This window comes from Hemitrygon akajei, chromosome 27, assembly GCF_048418815.1.
Source record: "Hemitrygon akajei chromosome 27, sHemAka1.3, whole genome shotgun sequence".
Lineage (NCBI taxonomy): Eukaryota > Metazoa > Chordata > Chondrichthyes > Myliobatiformes > Dasyatidae > Hemitrygon > Hemitrygon akajei.
Window position 1 is genome coordinate 54,093,158 of NC_133150.1, and position 16,933 is coordinate 54,110,090.

General features: G+C 47.9%; 1 protein-coding gene across 1 annotated transcript in view; it reads right to left on the bottom strand.

The window, feature by feature from the left end:
• The window catches only part of LOC140717077 (protein turtle homolog A-like), a 61,050-nt gene that overhangs the window by 21,414 nt on the left and 22,703 nt on the right, over positions 1 to 16,933 (bottom strand). Inside the window, exons 5-12 of the mRNA XM_073030257.1 lie at positions 14,867 to 15,008; positions 14,114 to 14,259; positions 11,053 to 11,195; positions 4,915 to 5,055; positions 4,504 to 4,605; positions 2,966 to 3,113; positions 2,520 to 2,631; positions 1,874 to 2,049 (exon numbers count right to left, since the gene is read on the bottom strand). Coding sequence (XP_072886358.1) covers positions 1,874 to 2,049; positions 2,520 to 2,631; positions 2,966 to 3,113; positions 4,504 to 4,605; positions 4,915 to 5,055; positions 11,053 to 11,195; positions 14,114 to 14,259; positions 14,867 to 15,008 — 1,110 coding nt within the window. The remainder of the gene's footprint in view (positions 1 to 1,873; positions 2,050 to 2,519; positions 2,632 to 2,965; positions 3,114 to 4,503; positions 4,606 to 4,914; positions 5,056 to 11,052; positions 11,196 to 14,113; positions 14,260 to 14,866; positions 15,009 to 16,933) is intronic.

Genomic DNA, 16,933 nt, shown 5'->3' on the forward strand with positions numbered 1-16,933 from the left:
TGATGGTAGAGAGTCAAAGGGATGCTGGATGGATGGGTGGGATTCTTTATAAAACTAAGGGCCCTGTGTACATAACACTCCTGATAAATGTCTCCGATAGTTGGTAGAGAGACTCCTATGATCCTCTCAGCCATTCTCACAGTCCTTTTTAGGGACTTCCGGACTGCTCCCATCCCAGAAAGGCATTCTCAGTGGTGCTCCTGTAAAATTCACTTAAGATGGGAGGACGGTGGGAGCATCGCTTGCCTCAATCTCCTTGCCTGAACAATTGGTGCCCTGTCACACTCACCTCAATAATAAGCAAGTGCTTTGAGAGGCTGGTTAAAGATTACACCTGCAACATGCTACCACCCACACTGGACCCCTACAATTTGCCTACCGATGGAACCGGTCTACCGATGACACCACAACCACAGCACTACACACCGTCCTCACTCACCCGGAGAAGAGGGGTGCATACGTTAGAATGCTGTTCCTCGACTACAGTTCAACATTCAACACCATAATTCCCTCCAGACTTGACAGGAAGCTCAGAGATCTCGGCCTTCACCCTGCCTTGTGCAGCTGGATCCTGGACTTCCTATTGGATTGCCGACAAGTGGTATGGATTGGCTCCCTCACCTCTGCCCTCTGATCCTCAACACGGGTGCCCTGCGTTGTGTTCTGAGCCCCCTTTTCTACTCCTTTACACCCACGACTGTACTGCAGCTCCAATCTGCAATTCAAATTCACAGATGACATGATTTTGATTGGACTTATTTCTAGCAGTGATGACACAGTGGTGCCAGGATAACAAACTCTCCTTCAATGTCCAAAAAACAAAAGAGCTGATTGTGGAATGCAGGAGGAACAGAGACAGGCTCAGCCTGATCAACATCAATGGGTCTGCAGTTGAGAGGGTGAGCAGTGAGTAGTTTACACGTCACCAATGATCTCACCTGGACTGTAAACACCAGCTTTGTGGCAAAAAAACCACATCATCTGTTCCACATCAGGTGACTGAACAAGTTCAGCATGAGCCTCCAAATCCTCAAGACCTTCTACTGGGCACCACTGAGAGCATCCTGACTGGCTGTATCACTGCCTGCTATGGGAACTGCACCAATCTTGATCGCTGGGCACTGCAGAGAGTGGTACTGACAGCCCAGCACATCTGTGGATGTGAACTTCCCTCCACTGAGGACATTTACAGCAGCAGGTGCAGAAAGAAGGCCTGGAAGATCATCGGGGACACCAGTCACCCCAACCATAAACTGTTTCAGCTGCTTCATCTGGCAAATGGTACCACAGCATTAAAGCCAGGACCAACAGGCTACGGGACAGTTTCTTTCTACAAGTCTTTTAAATTCACATGTCTGTACATTGCAACAGAGTCATAATGCAAAGATTTTTACTCCCTTGTGTTGTGGGATGGATGTAAGATTTAAATAAATTCTAAATTCTTAGGAAGTGGAGGCGCTACTCTGCCTTCTTGTTCAGGGAGGTAATATTAAGTGACCAGGTGAGGTCATTCATGATGTGAACTCCCAGGAACGGTGCACTCTCTCTACAGAGGAGCCATGCATTTGCAGAGGGGGATTGTTCATCTGCACCTTCTTGAAGTCCACAATGATTTCCTCGGTCTTCTCCATGTTCAGGCTTAGGGTGTTCTTCTCTCTCTAGACCACTAGCTGCTCCATTTCCTCTCTGAACTCCAGCTCATCATTGTTGATGAGGCCAGCTATTGTTGTGTCATCCACAAACTTAAGCAGAGCAATGGAGTTCGTCACAGGGCTAGGTCAGCATTGGGTCAGGGGTCAGTAGGACTGAGAACAGACGGAGCTGAGGTCAGTCTAGGGTCAGCACAAGACTGAGGTCAGGGGTCAGTACTTACGCAGGGTCCAGGCTGTGACGATCTCACTGAAGGGGCTGCTACCGCACACACTCTGGGCCAACACGCTGAACTGGTAGCACGTCTCTGGCCACAGACCCTCCACCCACAGCCAGGAGGCACCCAGTGGAACCTTCCGGTAAACCCAGTCATGGGGTTGTGGAGCTGCCTGACGAAACCTGAGGGGGAGGAAGGGGAGAATGTGTGAAAGAGGGATATAGCATGAGGGCCAGAGACAAACAGAAAGAAAAATGAGAGGATGAAGTAGAGAGAGTGGGGAGAGAAGTTGAGGGAGAGTTGAGGGTTCCAATCCTCACATCATCCCTACACTCAGATGGACAAATGTACAACGACAAGCATTTCCCTAACTGGTGCATTAGACCATCCAAGGAGCCAGCAGGTCACACAGTACTGACGCAGCTAACCTCAGCTCCCTAGGGTCAGCCCACAGGGAACGATGGGTGGTGACAGCAGTAAAGTTGACCACACTGAGGCTCAAGAGGCAGGGTAAAAGGTCAACAGCAGCATTGACCCCCACTAGATCATAGGTCCCCAGCTCTCCTCCACTGACAGTTTGAGGTTGACAAGTCCTGACCAGTGCCCACCACCTCCCCCACAAACCCTCACATTCTCCTGTCACATGCCTTACCAGACAGAGAAGTGTTGCTGGTAACCTCCGTCGAAGCCAGGACACCAAGAGACGTTCACTCGGAAACTTCCAGCGCTAACCATTAGCTCAGTAGGTGGGTGAGGGCTGGTCCCTGGGGCAATGATCAAAGGGCAGAGTTCATCCCACCTGTCCCTGGTGCAACCTCCAAGCCCCCTCTCCAGAGCATGAGTACCACTCTCACAAACACAGACTTCCTCCCCCCCACCTCCCAAATCATAGGGTCCACCTCTCCGCAAGCCCTCTGCAACCTTTATGTAACCTCAACCCTCCTCAGAGAACTCATCCCCCCCCAACTGTGGCTCCCCCTTTGCAAACAGAATGAACCATTCCCCCATCCCTAAAACCCCTCCCCAAACCCTGGGCCTTCCTCCCCCCACCCTGATGAACGTCGCTGCCAGAGCGCTGGGTGGACGGTGACATCTGACCTGTCACCTGGAGCTGGGTATTGCTGGTAACCATGGCGACATCAGTGCTGGCAATGCATTCCCAGAGCCCGTGGTGCTCCCGGGAAACCATCCTTAGCACCAAGGTCCCGTCCTCAAGGACCCGATAGTTGACATTGCCTCCTCCCACCTGCAAAGGAGCAAAGGGAAAGTAGCAGGTACCCTTTTCTCGCCCCTCCTCTCTCCCTCTACCCCTCGCAGTGCATATTTCACTTCTCATCCCCATCACACACTACTCTTCCCAACACACAATCCACATCCCCTCTACCCCGCAGTGCCCACTCCACTCCTCTCCCCCTCCATTGCTTGCAGTGCACACACCTATCCTCCCCACTTCTGTAGCCCTGACAATGCACACACTTCCCCATCTCTCCACAGTGCACATACTCCTCCAATAGCAACCTCCCCTGTTCTATCACCCCTCCACCCCTCTTATCCCTCTGCATCCTTTTCTCTCTTCCTTCCTCTCTATATCTCTCTCCATCTCTCTATCTCTGTCTCTCTCTCCTCCCTCTTTCTTGTGGTGTCAAGAAAACAACCTCTCCCTCAATGTTGCAAAAACAAAGGAACTGATTGTGGATTACAGGAGGAATGGAGACAGGCTAACCCCTATAGACATCAATGGATCTGGGGTTGAGAGGGTAAACAGCTTCAAGCTCCTCGGCATCCACATCACTGAGGACCTCATGTGGTTTGTACACAACAGCACCTCTTTCACATCAGAGGTTGAGGAAGTTTGGTATGGGCCCCCAAATCCTAAGAACTTTCTACAGAGGCACAATTGAGAGCATCTTGACTGGCTGCATCACTGCCTGGTATGGGAACTGTACCTCACTTAATCGCAGGACTCTGCAGAGAGTGGTGCAGACAGCCCGATGCATCTGTAGTTGTGAACATCCCATGATTCAGAACATTTACAAGGACAGGTGTGTAGAAAGGGCCCGTAGGATCATTGGGGACCCAAGCCATCCCAACCACAATCTATTCCAGCCGCTAGCATTGGGAAGCAGTACCGCAGCATAAAAGCCAGGAACAACAGGCTCCGGGACAGCTTCTTCCACCAGGCCATCAGACTGATAAACTCACACTGATTTGAGTGTACTCTATATTACATTGACTGTTCTATTTATTATAAATTATTATAAATTACTATGATTGCACATTCCACATTTAGACGGAGACATAACGTAAAGGTTTTTACTCCTCATGTATGTGAAGGATGGAAGAAATAAAGTCAATTCAATTCTATTCTCTATCTCTCTTTCTGCCTCTCTCTCTCTCATTCTCTCTCTCCATCTCTCTCACTCTCTGTCCTGCTCCCTCTCTCTGTTTGTCTCCCCCCACTCTCTCTCTCTCTCTCTCTCTATCTCTCTTTCCCTTTCAGTCTCTTGCTCACTCTCAGTCTGTCTCTCAGTCTTTCTCTCTGACTCTGTCTTTTTCGTTTCCTCCTCTCCATCTCTCCCTCACCTTTCTCTCTCCTCTTTCTCCATCCCCCACTCCCCCACCTTTCTCCAGCTGACCCTGGGCTGTGGATCTCCTGATGCTGAACAGCCGATCCTCAGTTCCTGCCCCACCTCCTTCTGGTAGCTTGTTGCTGGTCTCTCGACAAACTTCGGTGGGTCCTGAGGACAAAGATTGAGAGTTCAGTTGGGTGGGGAGTTGTGGAGGGTGTGATGGAGGGAGGAGTGAGAGGGAGAGTGACTGCATGAGGTGAGAACCATTTTGGGGACAGGGATGGAAGGGGGTGTAGTGAGTGGGGTGAGGTGGGAGGGGGAGAGTTGGGATGGGTATGGGAGCAGAGGTCAGCAGTGGAGAGGGTAGGAATGGGGAAGGAAGAGGAGTATGGAGGGGTAGAAGTAAGAATGATGGGTGAGGGAGTAGTGCTGTGGTAGGGGTAAAGGTGAGTGGATTAGGGGGCAACAGATTCAGACCTTCAGGATGATGTGGGTGGGTGTAGAACTCCCCATGGTCCCCAGGCTGTTGTATGGAGTGCAGCTGTAGTTCCCTAGAGCTGTGGAGTTCACTGTATCGATCACAATCGCCCCTTCGTCGTCCAGGGACCAACCAGGCAGCTGTTGGAGGTTGTAGAGATATGAAGGAATGGGGAAAATAAGGAGAAAGGGGAGGGCAGGAGAGGGTAGTGGTTGAGAGGAAGGGAGAGACGAGGGAGGAATGTGAGGGATGCGTTTAAGGGAGTGGGGAGATGGGAAGAAAGAGGGGTCCAAGGGGAATAGAAAAAAAAGTGTCAAGGAGTGGGGAATGAGTTGAAGTGAGGGGCTCTGGAGGAGTGAGAGAGGGGATGGGAGTGAGTGAGATGTTGGAATGAAAGAGAGAATGGGAAGTGAGAGGAGAATGGGGGAGTGAGAGGACAATATTGGGGTGAGAGAGGGATGGGGTAATGAGAGAGTGGGCAGGGAGTGAAAGAGGGGATGGAGGATTGACAGAGGGATAGTGGGATGGGGGAGTGAGAGAGCCGATGTTGGATTGAGAGGGGCGATGGGGGATTGAGAGAGGGGATGGGAGTGTGAGGGAGATGATGTTGAAGTGAGAGGGGACGGGGAGCAAGAGATGGGATGTGGAGTGAGAAAGAGAAAAAATAATGAAATAGGGAGATGGAGAGATGGTGGTGAGATTGTGAGCAGATGGACAGATGGTGAGTGACTGGGAGGGGGAGATGGCTGGGCAGGAAGGAGATGACAGGGAGATTGGAGTTTGTGAGCAGATGGACAGATGGTGAGTGACTGGGAGACAGTGGGAAATGAGAGAGCAATGGGGAGTCAGAGACTGGGGACATGACTGGACAGTAGGGAGATGACTGAGAGATGCTGAGATGGTTGGCAGATGAGAGGATGGTGGGGAGATGGCGTGTACACGAGGTTCAAAGGTTCAAAGTACATTTATTATCAAACTATGTATACATTATACAACCTTGATAATTATCTCCTTATAGAGAGCCACAAAACAAACCAAAAAACACTTATATATGAAAAAAAACTAACATCCAATGTGCAGAAAATAAAAAAACCACATCATGTCCATCAGAAAATAAAAGAATAAAATAACCCAGAAAGAGACCGTAGAACACTCAATCTGCAATGACAAAAAATAGATAATGCAAACAGTAACTGCAAGCCAATCGTTTTTCTGAACTGAGATCTGCAGGAGAGTCCCATACTTTAGTGCAGAGTCATGTAAACATTGTGGGACAGCGATTTTATTTGGCCCGTACCTCACCGGTCCCCGTCACCCAGACCTTTCTGACACTCTGAAGTTTCCAATCTGGCTCAGTGCCTAAATTTCCATCCCAACATGGAAATGTATAATACAATATTGTATTGTTTGGCCCACAAAGTTGTGCCAAACATGTACCTACCTTAGAAATTACTAGGCTTACCAATAGCCCTCTATTTTTCTAAGCTCCATGTACCTATCCAAAAGTCTCTTAAAAGACCCTATTGTACCCACCTCCACCACCATTGCTGGCAGCCCATTCCACGCACTCACCACTCTCTGACTAAAAAACTTACCCCTGACATCTCCTCTGTATCTACTCCCCAACACCTTAAACCTGTGTCCTCTTGTGGCAACCATTTCAGCTCTGGGAAAAACCCTCTGACTATCCACACGATCAATGCCTCTCATCATCTTGTACACCTCTATCAGGTCACCTCTCATCCTCCGTCGCTCCAAGGAGTAAAGGCCGAGTTCACTCAACCTATTCTCATAAGGTATGCTCCCCAATCCAGGCAACATCCTTGTAAATCTCCTCTGCACCCTTTCTATGGTTTCCACATCCTTCCTGTAGTGAGGTGACCAGAACTGAGCACAGTACTCCAAGTGGGGTCTGACCAGGGTCCTATATAGCTGCAACATTACCTCTCGGCTCCTAAATTCAATTCCACGATTGATGAAGGCCAATACACCATATGCCTTCTTAACCACAGAGTCAACCTGAGCAGCTGCTTTGAGTGTCCTAAAGACTCGAACCCCAAGATCCCTCTGATTCTCCACACTGCCAAGAGTCTTACCATTAATACCATATTCTGCCATCATATTTGACCTACCAAAATGAACCACTTCACACTTAGCTGGGTTGAACTCCATCTGCCACTTCTCAGCCCAGTTTTGCATCCTATCAATGTCCCGCTGTAACCTCTGACAGCCCTCCACACTATCCACAATACCTCCAACCTTTGTGTCATCAGCAAATTTACTATCCCATCCCACCACTTCCTCATCCAGGTCATTTATGAAAATCACGAAGAGTAAGGGTCCCAGAACAGATCCCTGAGGCAATCCACTGGTGACTGACCTCCATGAAGAATATGACCCGTCTACAAACACGCTTTGTCTTCTTTGGGCAAACCAGTTCTGGATCCACAAAGCAATGTCCCCTTGGATCCCATGCCTCCTTACTTTCTCAATAAGTCTTGCATGGGGTACCTCATCAAATGCCTTGCTGAAATCCATATACACTACATCTACTGCTCTTCCTTCATCAATGTGTTTAGTCACAATCTCAAAAAATTCAATCAGGCTCGCAAGGCACAACCTGCCCTTGACAAAGCCATGCTAACTACTCCTAATCATATTATACCTCTCCGAATGTTCATAAATCCTGCCTCTCAGGATCTTCTCCATCAACTTACCAACTGCTGACGTAAGACTCACTGGTCTGAAATTTCCTGGGCTATCTCTACCTTTCTTGTATAAAGGAACAACATCCGCAAGCCTCCAATCCTCTGGAACCTCTTCCGTCCCCATTAATGATGCAAATATCATTGCCAGAGGCTCAGCAATCTCCTCCCTTGCCTCCCACAGTAGCCTAGGGTACATCTCATCTGGTCCAGGTGACTTATCCAACTTGATGCTTTCCAAAAGCTCCAGCACATCCTCTTCCTTAATATCTACATGCTCAAGCTTTTCAGTCTGCTGCAAGTCATCACTACTATCACCAAGATCCTTTTCCATAGTGAATACTGAAGCAAAGTATTCATTAAGTACCTCTGCTATTTCGTCCGGTTCCATACACACTTTCCCACTGTCACACCTGATAGGTCCTATTCTTTCATGTCTTATCCTTCTGCTCTTCACATACTTGTAGAATGCCTCGTGGTTTTCCTTAATCCTGCCCACCAAGGCCTTTTCATGGCCCCTTCTGGCTCTCCTAATCTCCTTCTTAAGCTCTTTCCTGTTAGCCTTATAATCTTCTAGATCTCTAACATTACCTAGCTCTCTGAACCTTTTGTAAGCTTTTCTTTTCTTCTTGACTAGATTTATTACAGCCTTTGTACACCACAGTTCCTGTAACCTACCATAACTTCCCTGTCTCATTGGAGTGTACCTATGCAGAACTCCACACAAATATTCCCTGAATATTTGCCACATTTCTTCTGTACTTTTTCCTGAGAACATCTGTTTCCATTTTAAGCCTCCAATTTCCTGCCTGATAGCCTCATAATTCCCCTTACGCCAATTAAACACTTTTCTTACTTGTCTGTTCCTATCACTCTCCAATGCTATTGTAAAGGAGATAGAATTATGATCACTATCTCCAAAATGCTCTCCCACTGAGAGATCTGACACCTGACCAGGTTAATTTCCCAATACCAAATCAAGTACAGCCTCTCCTCTTGTAGGCTTATCTACATATTGTGTCAAGAAACCTTCCTGAACACACCTAACAAACTCCACCCCATCTAAACCCCTTGCTCTAGGGAGATGCCAATCGATATTTTGGAAATTAACATCTCCCATCACAACAACTCTGTTATTATTACACCTTTTCAGGATCTGTTTCCCTATCTGCTCCTCAATATCCCTGTTACTGTTGGGTGGCCTATAAAAAACACCCAGTAAAGTTATTGACCCCACCCTGTTCTTGACCTCCACCCACAGAGACTCCATAGATAACCCCTCCATGGCGTCCACCTTTTCTGCAGCCGTGACACTATCTCTGATCAACAGTGCCACGCCCCCACCTCCTTTGCCTCCCTCTCTATCCTTTCTGAGACATCTAAAACCCAGCACTAGAAGCAACCACTCCTGTCCCTGTGCCATCCAAGTCTCTGTAATGGCTACCACATCATATCTCCAAGTACTGATCCACGCTCTAAGCTCATCCGCTTTGTTCACAACACTCCTTGCGTTAAAATAGACACATCTCAAGCCTTCGGTCTGAGCGCATCCCTTCTCTATCACCTGCCTATCTATCTCCCTCTCGCACTGTCTCCTAGCTTTCTCTATTTGTGAGCTAGCCGCCTCTTCCCCAGTCTCTTCAGTTTGGTTCTCACCCCTCAACAATTCTAGTTTAAACTCTCCCCAGTAGCCTTAGCAACCTCCCCACCAGGATATTGGTCCCCCTGGGATTCAAGTTCAACCCATCCTTTTTGTACAGGTCACACCTGCCCCAAAAAAGGTCCCAATGATACAGAAATCTGAATCCCTGCCCCCTGTTCTAATCTCTCAGCCACGCATTTATCCTCCACCTCATTCCATTCCTATTCTCACTGTTGCGTGGCACAGACAGTAATCCTGAGATTACTACCTTTGCGGTCCTGTTTCTCAACTTCCTTCCTAACTCCCTGTAGTCTTTTTCCAGGACCTTTTCCTACCTATGTCATTGATACCAATATGTACCACAACCGCGGGCTGTTCTCCCTCCCACTGCAGGATATTTTAGATGTGATCTGAAACATCCCAGACCCTGGTACCTGGGAGGCAAACTACCATTCAAGTTTCTTTCCTGCGTCCACAGAATCGCCTATCTGACCCCCTAACTATAGAGTCCCCTATCACTACTGCCTTCCTCTTCCTTTCCCTACCCTTCTGAGCCACAGGGCCGGACTCTGTGCCAGAGGCACGGCCACTGTTGCTTCCTCCAGGTAGGTTGTCCCCCCCAACAGTACTCAAACAGGAGTACTTATTGTCAAGCAGTACAGCCACAGGTGTTCTCTCTAGTACCTGACTCTTCCCCTTCCTTCTCCTAACTGTGACCCACTTGTCTGTCTTCCATGACCCTGGTGTGACCACCTGCCTATAACTCCTCTCTATCACCTCCTCACTCTCCCTGACCAGACGAAGGTCATCGAGCTGCATCTCCAGTTCCCTAACTCGGTCCCTTAGGAGCTGCAGCTCAGCACACCGGGTGCAGGTATGGCTGTCCGGAAGGCTGGGAGACTTCAGGACCTCCCACATCTGGCACAGAAAACTGGCCTCACACACATACTACTTCCTTTCTGCAGTTAACGCAGGTAAACCTACCTCACCTCGTCCCATTACTGCCTAAGCCTGTTGAGCCAAAGCCCTGTCACTCTGCAGCCTCTCACTCCGCTGCCCGCTGGATATGGCGGTCTTCTTTTTAAATTTTGGGCTCTGCCGTTTTGGGCACCGATCTGAGACAGCCCAAACCTTACCTCGGGCCCTGACACCCTGACCTTTTCTATCTGGCCCAGTGCTTAAATCTCCGTCTGAACAATAGGTTCTGCCTCTTGGATACGCTGGACTTCACCACTTCCATTCGACCTGTAAATCTTCAACCGTAGATCGTCTGCAGACACATCTGGCGCCCGGACTCTGCAGCTTCGATTCGGCCTGTAAATCTCTGTCTGTAGATTGCGCTCAGCCGTGTCGGGCACCTGTACCTCGTGGTTTTGATTGGACTGTGCCCGATCTTTCATGCTCTTCCATGCTCTCTGTGCTGGGCCTGTCACCTCGTCTTGCCTCAGTTTCACCACCTCGGCTTGCCTCAGTTCTGCCACCTTGCCTCGGTTCTGCCACATCGAATTGCCTCCAAATCCAAAAGGAAGTTGCATACTATTGTGATGACCGCTTACCAGAAAAAGCGTGGTTAACAAAGTATTTAGTTGTTTCCCTTGCTTCATTAACCACTAGCCAGAACTTGCAGAGGTTCACTCATGCCATTTGAAGTCAAATGGGAGATGGTTAGCAGATGGCAGGTTGGTGGGGAGATGGTGGGCAGACAGGAGGATGGCTGGCAGATGATGAGGTGGTGGAGAGATGCTAGAGGGTCTGGGAGACAGCATGGAGGAGTGAAAAGGTGGGCATACCTGGGTGACCTTCAGTGGGTATCCATCCTTGCTCCAGGAGACGTAGCTCAGTGGAGGGTTGGAGACGGCAGGACACTGGATCCGACCCCCTTGACCTGAGACTAACACCGTGGTCAAGGGCATTGCTTGGCTGTAGGCTGGATCTGGGGAGACAGGTAGGAAGACAGTCCCATTCCAGGTTAACCCTATCCTGTTTTGAGTTCTTAAAGCTATCTCCACTCTTTTGAGGGTGATCCAGGCCTGAACAAGGTCTTTTCTTTTATCAAAAATAATACAGCAAATCAAATACAAGACTAATTAACATGAATATTACCATCTTCCTATCTTCAACCAGATTGCAGGTATCCCCTGTAGTGCCCAATGATCCCACAGCATTTCCATGGTGCCTATGTTCTTTCTCCAGGGATACCTGGGATCAAACATATCCCTGGAATATTGCCAAGCAGTCAGCCAGCCCATCCCCAGACCCACTGATAGCAACTTTGGCCAATCCTGGGAGCAAGTTTATCAGGACATCCTTCTTTACCCAGTGCTCCCCCACCCCTTTCCACACTGGGTGACCAAATATGGAGCTAAAATGCAACAGAATTAGGTCCTGTGTATTGATCCGATCTCAGTCAATCCACCCCACCCGATTCTAGGACAAAACTAGAGCAATCCAGAACAGATTTAGAACAATTCACTCAAATTCCTAACCAATCCAAACTCAGTTTACAACCAACGGTCCAGTTCCCAGACAATCCAACTTAATTCTAATACAACCCAAGCTTATTCTAGAGCAAACTGGTTCTAGAGGAGCGTGGTCATAAACTTGGGGGCCCAGCCCTGTTCCAGAGGAACCCAGTCTGGTCTGAGACGGTTCCTGACATGTTCTAGAGGGATGCAGTGATGTTCTAAAAGAAATTGGGTTTATTTTAGAGGGGCTCTGTGCATTCTAGAGGGATCTAATCCTGTCCTAGAGGAAGTTAACCCCTATTCTACATTAACCATTTGTTTTAGAGCAGCCACATACCATTCTAGAGCAATCCTATTGTAGAAACATAGAGCACTACAGCTTAAAAACAAGCCCTTCATCCCATCTAGTATGTAGCAACCCGGTCTTCTCATTAGTTCTATCGACCTGCACCTGGACCATAGCCCTCAATACCCCTCCCATCCATGTACTGATCTAAACTTCTCTTAATTGTGAAAATTAAACCTATATTCACTACTTCATTGGATAACTTGTGCCACACTTGACTGAACAAGTTCTCCCTCAGATTCTCCTTAAATATTTCACCTTTCACCCTAAGCCTATAACCCTAGTTCCAGTCATGTCACAGTTTCGTACAGAAAGCTTTCAGCACACTGGCCTTCATAAATCCAAGTATTGAGTACAGGGGTTGGGATGTTATGTTGAAGTTGCATAAGACGTTACTGAGGCCTAATTTGGAGTATTGTGTGTAGTTCTGACCACCTACCTACAGGAAAGATACCAATAAGCCTGAACGAGTGTTGAGAAAACTTACAAGGATTTTGCCAAAACTTAAGGGCCCTGAATTATCGGGAAGGGTTGAATAGATGAGGACTTTATTCACTGGAGTGTAGGAGAATGAGGAGAGATTTGATAGAAGTATGTATAATATGAGAGGTATAGATAGGGTAAATGCAAGCAAGTTTTTTCCGCTGAAGGTGGATGAGACGAGAACTGGAGGTCATGGGTTAAGGGTGAAAAGTGAGATATTTAAAGGGAATGTGAGGAGGATTTTAGTAATTCAGATGATGGTGAGAGTGGTGGATGCAGGTTCGATTTCAGCATTTGAGAGAAACTTGGATAAGTACATGGATGGGAGGGGTATGGAGAGAGGGTCCATGTGCAGTTCGATGGGACAGAGCTGTACGATAGTTTGTCATGGACTAGATGGGCCAAAGGTTCTGCTACTGTGCTAGTCCCACTCAGCCTGAACAGAAAAAAGCCTGCACATTATCTATATGCTTTATAATTCTGTATATCTCTGCGAAATCTCCCCTCATTCTCCTCCGCTGTAGGGAATGAAGTCACACCCTGTTCAAACTTTTCCCATTGCTTAGGTCCTCAAGTCCCAGCAGCATCTTTGCAAGTTTTCTCTGAACTCTTTCAAGTATTGCTATCTCTCTTGTAGGTTGGTGACCAGAACTGCATACAATACTCTAAATTTGGCCTCATCAACGTCGTATACATCTTTAACATGATATACCATCTCCTGTACTTTGATTTATGAAGACCAATGTACCAAAGCTCTCTTTATGATCCTAAATACATGTGATGCCACTTTATAGGAATTATGTATTTGTATTCCTGTGCTTTACTGCACACCTTCGAACCCTACCACTCACTGTCCTGGACCCTGTCCTGTTCTAGCAGGACTGCTCCTTTATTAAAGAGATCCATAAAAACACAAAATGCTGGCAGAACTCAGCAGGCCAGACAGCATCTACAGGAGGAGGTAGTGACGATGTTTCGGGCCAAAACCTTTCATCAGGAGGATTTCGGCCTGAAACATTGTCACTACCTCCGACTCCTGATAAAGGGTTTCAGCCCGAAAAGTCGTCACTACCTCCTCCCATAGATGCTGTCTGGCCTGCTGAGTTCTGCCAGCATTTTGTGTTTTTATTTATTTCCAGCATGTGCAGATTCACTCGTGCTGCCTTTAAAGAGATCCAGTTGTGTTTTGGAGGATGCCAGCCCTGCTCTGAGTGATGGGAGCCCATTCTGGGGGAGTGGGCTCACAGCCTGGTACAGTTGAGCCATTGACAGGTTAATGGACCAGTGTGAGACATTGTAAGATGTGTGGAGCTCCAGGACCCGGAGAATACAGGCTGCTATGACTAGTTGGATCAGCTCCCATATCGAATCATCCCCTTCCATACTATGGCAGATCTCTCACTCTCGGTCCTTAACCCCAGTATACAGACCCCATCTACCTTTCCCACACCTCCCAGCACAGTGAGGTGGAGCACAGTTCCATTCCACAACCACCCCCCCACCCCACCACTGCCCCGATTCCTGCGGTGGACTGGGCTCACACGCGCTGGTACTCACGGAGAACGGAGAGGTAGGCTCTGGCTCGAGGTGACTTCCCTATTCCGTTACTGGCTGTGCAGGTGTACCAGCCGCTGTCCAGGGGGGTGGGAGCTGTCAGCCGCAGACTCCCATTTGATTGTACCAACACACGGTGAAACAGTTGACTGAGGGCAACATGAGCCAGGGCAGAGGGAAAAAAGGGTAAACGCCATCACTGATCAACACTCAGAAGATATGCTGAACCACACATCAGGTCTGCTCAAACCCAGGGGCCCAGAGACCGGAACTGTGCATGCTGCTTACAATATGGCTCTGACATAGGTATACAGAAATTAGCACTGTACGTGGTCATCCCAGTGTGGGTCTGACCCAGGGATATGGAGACCAGAACAGTGCACAGTACTCCCAGTGTGGGTCTGACCCAGGGATATGGAGACCAGAACAGTGCACAGTACTCCCAGTGTGGGTCTGACCCAGGGATATGGAGACCAGAACTGTGCACAGTACTCCCAGTGTGGGTCTGACCCAGGGATATGGAGACCAGAACTGTGCACAGTGCTCCCAGTGTGGGTGTGACCCAGGGATATGAAGACCAGAACTGTGCACAGTACTCCCAGTGTGGGTCTGACCCACGGATATGGAGACCAGAACTGTGCACAGTACTCCCAGTGTGGGTCTGACCCAGGGATACAGAGCTCCTAGTGTGGACTAACCCAGAGATACAGAGACCACAAACTTGCATGGTGAGCTGGTAACTTGCTGGTGACTGACCTGAGTTGGTGAACGTTTATGCCGTGTTTGGACCAGGCGTATGTTACGTTGACAGGATACGCCTCTGCCTCGCACTCAAAGACTGCATCCTGTGTGACGTTGATGGTGGTGTTTTGGGGAGGGTGCACAATAATTGGTGGACCTGTGGTGCACAGCAAGATCCACAATTACCGTCTGTCCAGCAGCTCCCATGGATTGACTTTCTGTGGACACTCTACTTCCCAAACATTTATCCGGGTATTAATGTGCTTCTCAAGTGTTTATACAGGTATTAAAATGCTTCCCAAATGTTTATCCAGGTATTAATATGCTTCCCAAATGTTTCCATCTGTAGACGTGCTTCCTGACTGTTTTGGCCTTGTTCTTCCTAAGTTATACTTGCCCCTTCCTTCAGATGTTCCCCACTGATCTCCAGTAAATCTCCAGATGCCTCACATGAGACTCTGAAAATCTCATAAGACCTTTCCCTGTCCCACCCTGATGTCCAACCGTCCACAGAGATTGATTGAAATGAGTTTGAGTCAGAGTGATGGAGAAGGACAGAAAAGGGAAGAGAGGAAGAGTGTAAGAGGGAGGGAAAGAGATAGAGAAGGGGGTCTGTAAAAAAGTTCTATTCGAAATGGGGACCTTTCTTGTCATAATTTGGGAGACTTACCTACTAGTTGAGGACATTTGATTGTACTTGGGAATTTGCCCCCTTTTAACATGCATCTGGTTTACCTCACAGGGTGGCTGATGCATTGTAATATGAATGTATTCTGGATCATCCGACATGTTGTGGATGTGTGTGGGCCTTCGCCTTGAAGGAATGCGGGGGTATGGCCGTGAAATGTCCGTACTTGTATCTGTGAAGGGTTGTATTGTAAATACATTAGCTGCCACGGTATGTTCGGGGAGGGCAGGTGAGGGGAGTTTTGTTTAGGGGTAACATATAAAAGTAAAATGGAGGGAAGTGTAATGCATTATGTATTCTGTATTGTGTCATTCCTTCAATAAAAAATAAACTTAAAAGAGAAAAAAAGGGGAAAAAAGAGAGGGAGAGGGGAGAGAGAGAGAGCGAGAGAAAGGGAAGAATCATAGACATATAAACAGGCCCTTCTGCCCATCTCATCCATGCTAAACAATGTACCCACATGAGCTAAGTCCCATTTGTCCACAAGGCTCCAAACCTTTTTATGTCATGGGCCCTTACCATTAACAGAGGGCTCCGTGGACCCCAAGTGGGGAATCCTTGCTCTAAACCTTTCCTATCTGTGTACCTATCCAAACGTAAATATTATAATTGTACTATTCCCTCTGGCAGCTTGTTTCACATAGTCACCAGCCTCTGTATGAAAATGTTGTCCCTCAGATCCCTTTTAAATCTTTCACCCCTCACCTTGTACCTATGGCCTCTAGTTTTAGACTCCCCTACCCTGAGAAAGAGACCATTCACCTTATCTATGTCTCTTACGATTTTATAAATCTCTATAAGGTCACCCTTCAGCCTCCTGCTCTCCATGGAAAACAGTTCCAACCTAGACAGTGTCTCCATATAGCTCAAGCTCTCCAGTCCTGGCAACATCTTCCAGAATCTCTTGGGCACCTTCTCCAGACTAATGACTTGCTTCCTATATCTGGGGTGAGCTAAACTGCACACAATTCTCCAGGTGGAATCTCACCAACACCTTGTTTAGCTGTAACATGACTGCACAACTCCTTTACTCAGTATCCTGACCAATTCAGGTAAATGAGCCAAACGCCTCCTCCGGCACCCTGACCACCTGTGTCAGCACATTCAATGTATTTTCAGCTCTAACTCTGTCTGTTCTACAGTGGTTCCCCATGTCCAGTCATTCTGTAAGACCTGCCCTGCTTTATATCACTTTGACCTTGTCTGAGTTTAATTCCATTTGTCTTTCATTCACTCAGGTTCCTAATTGATCTAGACCCTATTGTAATATTAGACTACCCTTACACTGTCCACTATATTGCCAAGTTTGGTGTCATCTGTGAAATTACTAATCATGTTAACAACATTTTAATCATTGACATAGATAACAAACAACAGGGGACCCAACACCGATC